Below are 12,029 nucleotides of genomic sequence, written 5' to 3'. Positions count from 1 at the left end.
CCCTACATTTGCCTACACGATGAGCTGCCATTATTTGAATGTGGTAATAGTACTGTATTTGCTTGAGGTATTTCAACTAAATGTTGCTTCACGTGGTATTGCATTAAGGGGACAACGGAGAGATTTTGCCAAGTTTCCAAGAAGTGATGTTTCCAAATAAGAAATTGTGTGTTGAATTGCAAGGTTAACTAATTTTAGAAATACGTATGTGAAATTTAAAAAAAAATCATGTGAATGGAGGAAGTAATAATTTAAAATGGTAAATTAGCCAATGAACCAACATGTAGATAATCTAAAAAAGGAAGATCAATTGTAGTGCACTTTAATACAGTGGAACAGTAACTCATACTCTATAGCAATGTAATCACTAACCAATGCATCCATGTCAGTTTCACTGATATAAAATCTATTTTACAAGAGAAATATGGTCCAACACATTCAGGTTTACTGAATGTTAACTATGTGTTTTACTACAGGATCACAACCCCAGGGCCATTGCTGTAGGGGCCACATTGGCCCATGAGATGGGCCACAACCTGGGCATGAACCACGATGACTCCAGTGCCTGTGCTTGTTCTGGGAATAGTTGTATAATGGCTGGGGCCCTCAGGTAAGGACTGTTTTGAGATATAATCTTGTGACTAGATTGGAATGGTGTCAATGATAAACCATCTGATTGATTTTGTTGTACAAGGAAGAGGGAACCTCTATTAAAGAACACACAGGCATTGTTCTCCGCCCATAACACACACAGAGCAGCCATATTGCAAAAACATTTACATGGAACATAGCTCATGAGACTGTGTAGCAATAGCACAGTCGTGTGATTCAGTGGTTTTATTAAGTGAAAACATAGCCTATTTGGGTAACTAAAGTGTTTCTTTCAGCTGGGATATCCCAAAGTCATTCAGTAGCTGCAGTAGTGTAAACTACGAGCGGTTTCTGAATAATCGTAACCCTGAGTGTCTGCTGGACAAGCCAGACTACCGGAATGTGGAATCAACCCCAGTGTGTGGCAATGGCTTCCTGGAGATAGGAGAGCAGTGTGATTGTGGCTCCCTGGAGGTGAATGAACCTTTCATTTACATTTCCTTGCACCACCTTTTTCGTATATTTTCCCTCATTATCCTAGATCAACACGGCACCATTCAAATCATACAAAAGTATTTTGGTTCTCATGGAGTTAATACAAGGATGTCAAGTGATTACAATATATTATTCAAAGCTATCTTTTACTAAAATGTTAACTTTAATCTTTGACCGCATCTGATCAAATGTAGAGTACATTTATTTTTCAACAAGACAGATAAAGACAAACACTTCTGGGAATAAGATTTACTCTTTGTCTGATCTTGCCTGTTTTCCTTGGCTAGGGGTAAACATAAGGAATGTATATGACAAGCACAGACCTTTCCCGATAACTGATGTATCTCCTCCACCGCCCACCTCAGAAAAACCTGTGTTTACTAAGTTTGGGACATTTCTTTTCAAATGAGTGTACTGACATGGCAGTAATGCAACGATGTGATTCAGATTGATCAAATTCAACATGCTTCACATGTTTGTGCATAGTACAGCAGGCTATTCTGTACATGTCCATGCACCGTATGATAGCCATACCTATATGGTAAGCAGGCATAAGAAACTTTGATTATATTTATCCACAGTTTACGTTCAAGTCAGAGTTGGAGTTAAGTAGAGTGATTTAGTCAAGTCAGTCTGTCCAGACCTGTTAGTCAGGCTGATAAGACACTATCGTATTATGTCCCTGTCTTGCTGAACCACTCCTCTCTTGCCAAGTCTTGTTTGCTTCAGAGGCCTGTAATTCCAGTTTCTCTTGATAGCCTACTACAGTACAATGTTTGTTTTACTTAGTTAGTGTATGTCTTAGTGTGGTGTAATACACTAAGGGGTAAATATGCAGTGGGAAACCGCTTAGTATCTAGTCCAAGTATACACATACACAGAGGCTTGACTATTTTGAGATACAGTATTTACATACTGATCTCTTTAAATCATTATCAAAATGACTTAATGACATGTACTGTATGGTTTGATGTTGTTATAGGAGTGTACAAACCCATGCTGTAATGCCACCAGCTGCATACTGACTAAGGGCTCAGAGTGTGCTGCAGGAGCGTGCTGTGACAACTGTAAGGTGAGAGCAATAGTGTAAAGTATTTAAGTAAAAATACTTAAAAGTATTACTTAAGTCGTTTTTTGGGCTATCCGTACTTTAACTTACTATTTCTATTTTTTTTTTACAACTTTTACTTTTACTTCACTATATTCCTAAAGAAAATGATGCATTTTTTACTCAATACATTTTCCCTGACACCCAAAAGTTACATTTTGTATGCTTACCAGGACAGGAAAATGTTATAATTCCCACTTATCAAGAGAACATCCCTGGTCATCCCCTTCCTCTGATCTGACGGACTCACTAAACACATGCTTAATTTGTAAATTATGTTTAAGTTTCAGGATTGCTTAATATAAGGAATTTTAAATGATTTGTACTTGTAGTTTGATACCTAAGTATATTTTAGCAATTACATATACTTTTGATACTTAAGTATATTTAAAACTAAATACGTTTAGACTTTTGCTCAAGAAGAATTTCACTGGGTGACTTTCACTTGAGTCATTTTCTGTTAAGGTATCTTTACTTTTACACAAATAGGACAATTGAGTACTTTTTCCATCACTGGGTGAGAGCAGACCACAGTTCAACCATGCCTCTGCTCTGGGAAGATCTCAATTGCATACTCCATCTCCTTCTCAAACCCATTGGATGAGTAAGCCAGAGGTCCCGCCCCTCTGACCTTCTCCTCCAATGGGTTTTGAGAAAGGGACAAGACGTTTGCAATTGAGATCTTCCCTCTGTCCACTCTTTACTTCCTTCTGTGTTCCTTTGATACAAAAGCCCTCTTGTGGACATGCAGCAGACACGCATAACTATGTAAAAGATTGTTTGACTCAAATGTATAAGTAAATTAAAGACATTTGACTTTCACTCTGTCATTTTATGAAACTTAAAAAGTAAAGGAATTACTGGAAGGAGAATATTTTCCATAGCATCACAATAAAATTAATTTCCTTAGTCTTGGATATGTATTGTTTAGAACTTGTCTGGCAAAAGCAGCTTGCTGTGTCCCAAGTCGGTCTGCGTGTCAGCCAGGCTAGTTTTGAACTTCTATTTCAGCAAACAGAGTAGATTCAGAGTGCAGTTGCAGCATGACACGTCTTTCACCAAGCTTATAGACTATCTTGCCATACTCATGGCATTCGGCTGCGGGAAGACTATCACGCTAGTGATACGAAACATGGCAACAACAACTCTCTCCACAGATATTGTCCTCGTCCAGAGAGTGCAGAATGAAGCATGATGACTGTGACTTGGCAGAATACTGCACAGGGAAATCAGCCGACTGTCCCGAGGACGTCTTCACTGTCAACGGGATTCCCTGTGATGGAGGACGTGGGTACTGCAACAACGGCCAGTGTCCACAGCACCACGACCAGTGTGTGAAAATGTATGGACCATGTAAGTGAAAGCATTTCCTTCCGTCTCAACAACACTGATGCACCTTTCATCTGTTTAGGTGATGTAGGTAGCTCTTCTGGTTCCTATTCTCACACAGCAACCTTACTGTTGCCTGTCATTTTCCATCTGTAGTGTATTAGTGTGGACACAGAGGACACACATGGTAGCTTCACTACTACTCTAACGCATTGTGTAACATTGGCCGTTATCCCCTCCTTAGCTGCTGGAAACGCCAGAACGTACTGCTATGAGCAGAACACCAGAGGACTGTACTATGCCTACTGTAGACGGCCTTCAAATGATCAGTACATCCCCTGCCAGAGACAGTGAGTCCCGACAAGCAATACCATGCTATTTTAATAGACCGTTTTTCTTACTCAGATTATAGTGTTCGTTACTGAAGCAGTGTATCACTGATATGATTCCCCGTTGTTCTCCTCTGTAGAGATGTGCTGTGTGGGAAACTCTTCTGCAAGAACGGTAACGACAACCCCAACTACGGTCGCATGGTGAAATTCTCAGACTGCAAAGCCTCATTCTACGATGATCACACTAGTGATTTTGGACAGGTGGACACTGGGACCAAGTGTAATGATGGAAAGGTGTAGTGATATTTTTGGCTTTTCCCAACGAGGCTTCTGTACCTCTAGCTGTGTTTTGGGGAAATTAAATGAGACGTCAGATTTAATGTGGCGAGTGTTATTTTCTCTTAACCCTTGTTCCCATTTCCCGTCTTCTATTCCAAGGTATGCAGCCAGAATGAATGTGTGGATTTTGAGACAGCCTACGGACCTAGAGTCACCAACTGCTCAGCACTATGTAAAGGACATGCTGTGAGTACAGTGCTTCAAGCGGCCCCTGTCTCTGGTATTTGTGAGCTTGGGGATGACTTACTTGGTCCTTGGCTCTTATAAGGAACATAGGCCATTGACAAATGTCCTCTGATTCACTCGGTTTGGGGCAGATCTTTCCAGGTCACACCACAAACAATAAAATAGAATTGTAGAAAACCATTATAATAATGTGTGTTTCTGTGTTGTGCCACTTCAGGTGTGTAATCACAAAATGGAGTGCCAGTGTGAGCCAGGATGGTTACTTCCCGGCTGCGATACAAAGGATGAAAGCTTCACAGGTCTCTCCAGAGGTAGGCCCTTTAGACCTTGCTAAAGACATCCAGAAAATCTTAGTTTTTTTAAAAACATGGTTTCAGTGGTTAAAAGGGATAATACTTCCCATGTCAATACAATGTTACTAGAGTGTTAGTGTTTTACTACACAGGTATTTGAACATCTTCATGTAAAGTGTTGCCAAAAGATTTGCTCTGTGCTTTCATTCAGCTCATAGACCTTGCCATAACAGTCTCCCTCTCTGTGTGATTGTAGAAGGACTGATTGCCATTGCAGTGACAGTCACTCTGCTGCTCCTGGCTGCTATTGCTGGGGTAGTGGCGGTGTTCCTTAAGAAGAGACAACAGTCCTCCACTCTCCCTAGGTGAGTACACTAGGTGGCCCATTTATAAAGACTTCACTGCAACAAGATGACCCTTTTGATGAATTGAAATATAATATCTTACAAGGGAGACCTGGCAATTGAGGTCTTCTGAACGTAATGGGACTTCCTGAATAAATAAAGGTTAAATTAATACAAAATGTCACTGTCTGCTCATCCACCAGCTACCATACCCAGCAGAAAACCTATAACAACAACCGCAATAACAAACTGCCAATCCCCAGCCAAAACAACGCTATGCCACACCAGGTAATAACAGTGAAATACCTTTTGATTTATAGAGTATCATCTCAATGTAGGGTTTGGTTGATATCATTATTGTGTTCATGAACTGGACTTGTGCCTATTAGCTAATGCATCCCTCTACAATTTCCAGCCTAAGCGACCAAAGGGTGCTCCGCCCCCACCCCCTCCTGCTGCTAACCAATCACAAGCCCCAGCCCATGACTTCAGGGCCGTACGACAGGTAATGGTGATGGTTGAGAATATCAGCATCTAGTTATTATGATAGATACATCCTAAACAAATGCAATGGGCTTAAAAAAAAGAAATCCATTAGATTTCTATATATACAGTCCCTTCGGAAAGTATTCAGACCACTTGACTTTTTCCACATTTTGTTATGTTAAAGCCTTATTCTAAAATGGATTGAATACAAACATTTACTCAGCAATCTATACACAATACCCCATAATGACAAATGTATTAAAAATAAACAGAAATAGCTTATTTACATAAGTATTCAGACCCTTTTCTATGAGACTCGAAATTGAGCTCATATGCATCCTGTTTCCATAGAAACATCTCAAGGATGACTCCAATCAAGTTGTTGATCAATCTGTGGTAAATTAAATTGATTCGACATGATTTGGAAAGGCCCACACCTGTCTATATAAAGTCCCTCAGTTGACAGTGAGGCCCCCCCAGCGCAAAAACCAAGCCATGAGGTCGAAGGAATTGTCCGTAGAGCTCCGAGACAGGATTGTGTCGAGGCACAGATCTGGGGAAGGGTACCAAAAAAATGTCTGCAGCATTGAGGGTCCCCAAGAACACAGTGGCCTCCATCATTCTTAAATGGAAGAAGTTTGGAACCACCAAGAGTCTTCCTAGAGCTGGCCACCGGGCCAAACTGAGCAGTCGGGGGACAGGGAGGGCCTTGGGCAGGGAGGTGAACAAGAACCCGATGGTCACTCTGAGATAGCTCTAGAGTTCCTCTGTGGAGATGGGAGAACCTTCCAGAAGGACAACCATCTCTGCAGCACTCCACCAATCAGGCCTTTAAGGTAGAGTGGCCAGACGGAAGCCACTCAGTAAAAGGCACATGACAGCCCACTTGGAGTTTGCCAAAAGGCACCTAAAGACTCTCAGACCATGAGGAACAAGATTCAAGATTGAACTCTTTGGCCTGAATGCCAAGCGTCATGTCTGGAGGAAACCTGGGACCATCCCTACAGTGAAGCATGGTGGTGGCAGCATCGTGCTGTGGGGATATTTTTCAGGGGCAGGAAGTTGGAGACTAGCGAGGAGAGGCAAAGATGAACGGAGCAAAGTACAGATAGATCCTTGATGGAAACCACCTTCCAACAGGACAACGACCCTAAGCACACAGCCAAGACAATGCAGGAATGGCTTCAGGACAAGTCTCTGAATGCCCTTGATTGGCCCAGCCAGAGCCCGGACTTAAACCCGATCGAACATCTTTGAAGAGACCTGAAAATAGCTGTGCAGCAACACTCCAATCCAACCTGACAGAGCTTGAGAGGGTCTTTAGATAAGAATGGGAGAAACTCCCCAAATGCAGGTGTGCCAAGCTTGTAGTGTCATACCCAAGAAGAAACAAGGCTGTAATCGCTGCCAAAGGTGCTTCAACAAAGTACAGAGTCAACAGTCTGAATAATTATGTAAATGTAATATTTCCATTTTGATGTAAAAAAATGTCTAAAAAAGCGTTTTATTGTTTTGTCATTATGGGGTATTATGTGTAGATTGAGGGGGGAAAAAACTATTTAATCAATTTTAGAATAAGGCTGTAACCTAAATAAATGTGGAAAAAGTAAAGGGATCTGAATACTTTCTGAAGGCACTGTAGTCTCCGAAGACAAATGGGTTAGCTCCCACATAGTGCTGTTTCCCTAGACTAATATATAGACAACAATAGTTAAAGGGATGGTTAATTAAATGTTAATGTTCGGACAAAATTTCAGGCTTAAGTTAAACAATGTCATTTATCTTCCAGGCTTTGAGGCCCCCACCCCCACGGGTCTGATGTCGCCATCGAGAGGAGAGGAAACAGGAGGATCACACAGATCTTACCAAGACATCAAATGCAGGGCCGCCAGAGCTGAGTGCAGTCAGTGCATTGAGACCTCACGTCTTTGGGATAATTTTACAGATACAGTTGAAGTTGGAAGTTTACATACACCTTAGCCAAATACATTTAAACTCAGTTTTTCACAATTCCTGCCATTTAATCCTAGTAACAATTCCGTCTTAGGTCAGTTAGGATCACCACTTTATTTTAAGAATGTGAAAAGTCAGAATAATAGTAGTGATTCATTTCGGCTTTTATTCTTTTCATCACATTCCCAGTGGGTCAGAAGTTTACATACACTCAATTAGTATTTGGTAGCATTGGCTTTAAATTGTTTAACTTGGGTCAAAAGTTTCAGGCAGCCTTCCACAAGCTTCCCACAATAAGTTGGGTGAATTTTAGCCCATTGCTCCTGACAGAGCTGGTGTAACTGGGTCAGGTTTGTAGGCCTCCTTGCTCGCACACGCTTTTTCAGTTCTGCCCAAAAATTCAGGGCTTTGTCAGGGCTTTGTGATGGCCACTCCAATACCTTTACTTTGTTGTCCTTAAGCCATTTTTCCACAACTTTGGAAGTGTGCTTGGGGTCATTGTCCATTTGGAAGACCCATTTTCTACCAAGCTTTAACTTCCTGACTGATGTCTTGAGATGTTGCTTCAATAAATCCACTTCATTTTCCTTTCTCATGACGCCATCTATTTTGTGAAGTGCACCAGTCCCTCCTGCAGCAAAGCACCTCCACAACATGATGCTGCCACCCCCATGCTTCACGGTTGGGATGGTGTTCTTCGGCTTGCAAGCATCACCCTTTTTCCTCCAAACATAACGATGGTATTTATAGCCAAACAGTTCCATTTTTGTTTCATCAGACCAGAGGACATTTCTCCAAAAAGTTCAATCTTTGTCCCCATGTGCACTTTCAAACTGTAGTCTGGCTTTTTTTATGGCGGTTTTGGAGCAGTGGCTTCTTCCTTGCTGAGCGGCCTTTCAGGTTATGTCGATATAGGACTTGTTTTACTGTGGATATAGATACTTTTGTACCCGTTTCCTCAAGCATCTTCACAAGGTCCTTTTTTTGTTGTTCCGAGATTGATTTGCACTCTTCGCACCAAAGTACGTTCATCTCTAGGAGACAGAACATGTCTCCTTCCTCAGCGGTATGACGGCTGCGTGGTCCCATGGTGTTTATACTTGTGTACTATTGTTTTGTACAGATGAACGTGGTACCTTCAGGCATTTGGAAATCGCTCCCAAGGATGAACCAGACTTGTGGAGGTCTACAATTTTTTTTTATGAGGTCTTGGCTGATTTCTTTTGATTTTCCCATGATGTCAAGCAAAGAGGCACCGAGTTTGAAGGTAGGCCTTGAAGTACATCCACAGGTACAAATGAAGTCAATTAGCCTATCAGAAGCTTCTAAAGCCATGACATAATTTTCCAGAATTTTTACAAGCTGTTTAAAGGCACAGTCAACTTTGTGTATGTAAACTTCTGACCCACTGGAACTGTGATACAATGAATTATAAGTGAAATAATCTGTAAACAATTGTTGGAAAAATTACTTGTGTCATGCATGAAGTAGATGTCCTAACCGACTTCACAAAACTATAGTTTGTTAACAAGACATTTTTGGAGTGGTTGAAAAATAAGTTTTAATGACTCCAACCTAAGTGTGTGTAAACTTCCGACTTCAGCTGTAGCTACAAATGAGCCATGGACTGAGGAGTCCTCTTCACGAGGAACAGACGTCTTAAAAATTGCACTTTAGTATTTATTAGCCATATAATTTTATACCTGTGATTTGTCATTGCCATTTGAGGGAGTGAGTGCACAGTATGTGATATAATATGCAATTTATTTTATACTACATTTGCTCTAGGCTGACTGTATATGCCTGACTTTTGATGAATACTGTAAGCCAACAGTAAATAGCTTTTATCAATAGTAAATATTACTGAGGGAGACAGACATTGCTGACTAAAGTAAACACAAATATTAAATTCAGTGAGCGAGACCTTTTATCTTATGCATCTTTTCACAGCGTAGAACATTCTAAATTTTGCATAACCAACTGTGACTGAGAAATGACCATATACCATTACTTGAGGAATAGCATTTTCTGTAACATTTGTTGCCACTATTTTCTTCTCTTTGATTGTACAAGAGGTACCACCTTATTAACATTTCAAGCATGAAAAAAAATAAATGTAATTTTTTTTTTTACATGACAGTCCTGCTTATGTAGAATTGTGATATTTATAAACAACATTTAGGGCTCAACATTTAAACACTGAAGAACCCAATGACATGCATCCACTCATTCAACCTGACATGTAGAGAAAATATTAGCAACATGTAGAATAACTTAGATCAAGGGAAACTAGAATTTAACAAGAGCATTGAAGTGAGAAACATCTGGCATACCATCGTAAAATCTGCAGAGCTAAAAACTCAGACAGCCAGGACAGGGAAACGCTTAGTATTTACATTTTATTTTTCAAGCGATTCATCTACATAGATTAAGATTTCATGGCCTCGCATGACAAGTACTGTACTTGACGAAAGGATTATTTTCATCCTTTTTACAGCTAAAGACTTTTGAATGACAAATACTTCTGCACATTGAGAAATATTTAGAAACTGACAAGAGGTTAGGAATACAGCCCTACTATAGGGCCTCTACTCCCCCTAAGTCCTAGCTAACTTCACACCAGGGCCTCTACTCCCCCTAAGTCCTAGCTAACTTCACACCAGGGCCTCTACTCCCCCTAAGTCCTAGCTAACTTCACACCAGGGCCTCTACTCCCACTAAGTCCTAGCTAACTTCACACCAAACCAACATCTTAAGCGGTTGAGAATGTGGGGGAAAACATTTTTAAAGAGCATCTTTTGACCATTTTCTGAACCCACAATAGAGTAGAGATGATTTTTTATTTTACTAACAAAAAGGGGCCGTAAATAAGCATCTAGGCAATGACAACTCAATGAACCTGACCCACATTGAGTTGAAACAGGCTCCAGGATCTCTCCATGACCACTGTTGAACACAAGAACAGGACATTCTGATGGCCATTCTCCCCCACCAGTCACACACAGGTGTTGGTGTTTGTTTAGGAAGTGGCATGGCACATTAAAAGCAACTTGTTTAAAGCTGTATATATTATAAAAGGGAAAATTCACATGAGAATAACAAATCTCAATGCTTTTCTTGAATGATTGAAGACAATAGAATAACTACATGTGACGGGTGGAGTGTCAGAGAAGCAGTTTTAGCCCCTCCAAAAATCTAGGGCTAAAACTCTAAGCACCGGTTCATTGAGTCACAAGTCTTAAAGAAGTCAATCATTAAAGGGTTCGGCGCAGGTGTTACAAAAGTGTCCAGTCCTCATTCCTGCCATGGAGGTGATAAAGACAAAAAGGTGTCAAGACCATAATACTCAGACACTCAATCAAATGAACATAGAAGAAACATCAGGAATTACTTATCTTTTTTACTGCATGATCAATGTATAGAGTCTGTAGTTGGTCCCCAACTTCGCACTACCACCGATACTGAGAATTGTGTCAGTCCGTGGGATACATGATAAAGAGAGCTGGTAAAGAGAAAGGAAATACCCAAAACAATCTTCACAGCATCACTGAGAATGACTCAATGTACTATTCTTCGGGCTACAGCATTCCTCACACTGCTAGCAACTAAAACATTTGATTGGAGCCCAGCTTTCCCTTCCGTTCATCACACTGGAGTCATCTAACACATATGCATCAAATAAACAGTAGATGGAGTCAAGAAACCCAAAAAACATCCTTTCTGTAGTGTTGACCAGAGAGCAATATGAAATCAAACGAAGTGTCATTATTAGTAGTAGTATTATAACACAGAAATCTTATCTAAAACATAAAATGAACATGGAGTTTCAGTTCATTTTGGGACAATATGAGCATTTTTCCCCATCTGCTCCACGGGAAATATTACCCCTCCATCTTGAGAAGAAGACACTGGTTGTTCTTCCTTGATATTAGGTTGGTATGCATGTTTCTTTACCATGAAGACTTCTTTCCCCATCCAGAAAAATCACTCTGCAGAACAGTTGGCCACTCTCAGCTCAATGTCCCAGAAAAGCAAACCAAATAGCAGTGCCACCACCAAGTCTTCTTGGAGATGTACCAATACATACTGTATGCCTATATCCCCTTTCAATCAGACTTTGGTTTTGCAGAAGATGATCTAAATATATTATATAAGTCCCCCCCCCCCCAGCTGCTTACAGTTAAACACACTGGTAAAAATGTTGGTTGGTGACAGCCTGCAAGCAACACCAACTGTCAAAACACCATACAGAACACATAAAACCAGAGAAACTAACCACCATCCATTGACACGTCACATCAATAATCGTAGCAAATCAGAATCAATTCTTCCATATACAATTTTTTCCATATCATTCGGAAATTGTACATTCACATTTGTCATTTAGCAGATGCTCTTATCCCGAGCAACTTACAGGAGCAATTAGGGTTAAGTGCCTTGCTCAATGGCACAGATTTTTCACCTAGTTGGCTTGGGGATTCGAACCAGCGACCTTCCAGTGACTGGGCCAATGATCTTAAATCTCTAGGCTACCTGCAGCCCCAGGGCAGTTTCTCAAGGATTGACTAAAGGT

At 40.7% G+C, this 12,029-nt stretch overlaps 1 protein-coding gene across 2 annotated transcripts in view; it reads left to right on the top strand.

The window, feature by feature from the left end:
- LOC106580518 (zinc metalloproteinase-disintegrin-like berythractivase) overlaps positions 1-9,595 on the top strand; it is a 30,662-nt gene extending 21,067 nt beyond the window's left edge. For both annotated transcript variants that reach the window (XM_014161680.3, XM_082966396.1), the window contains exons 12-23: positions 477-610; positions 888-1,065; positions 2,069-2,158; positions 3,352-3,547; positions 3,768-3,873; positions 3,993-4,149; positions 4,294-4,380; positions 4,598-4,691; positions 4,930-5,038; positions 5,221-5,305; positions 5,433-5,522; positions 7,293-9,595. In XM_014161680.3, coding sequence (XP_014017155.3) covers positions 477-610; positions 888-1,065; positions 2,069-2,158; positions 3,352-3,547; positions 3,768-3,873; positions 3,993-4,149; positions 4,294-4,380; positions 4,598-4,691; positions 4,930-5,038; positions 5,221-5,305; positions 5,433-5,522; positions 7,293-7,322 — 1,356 coding nt within the window. In that variant the 3' untranslated portion in view covers positions 7,323-9,595. The remainder of the gene's footprint in view (positions 1-476; positions 611-887; positions 1,066-2,068; positions 2,159-3,351; positions 3,548-3,767; positions 3,874-3,992; positions 4,150-4,293; positions 4,381-4,597; positions 4,692-4,929; positions 5,039-5,220; positions 5,306-5,432; positions 5,523-7,292) is intronic.
- Positions 9,596-12,029: the final 2,434 nt, after the last annotated feature.

Source organism: Salmo salar, chromosome 20 (assembly GCF_965601325.2).
Source record: "Salmo salar chromosome 20, fSalSal1, whole genome shotgun sequence".
In the NCBI taxonomy this organism is placed as follows: domain Eukaryota; kingdom Metazoa; phylum Chordata; class Actinopteri; order Salmoniformes; family Salmonidae; genus Salmo; species Salmo salar.
The sequence above is the reverse complement of the archived record's forward strand: the minus strand, read 5'-3'. Positions and strand labels throughout refer to the sequence as shown.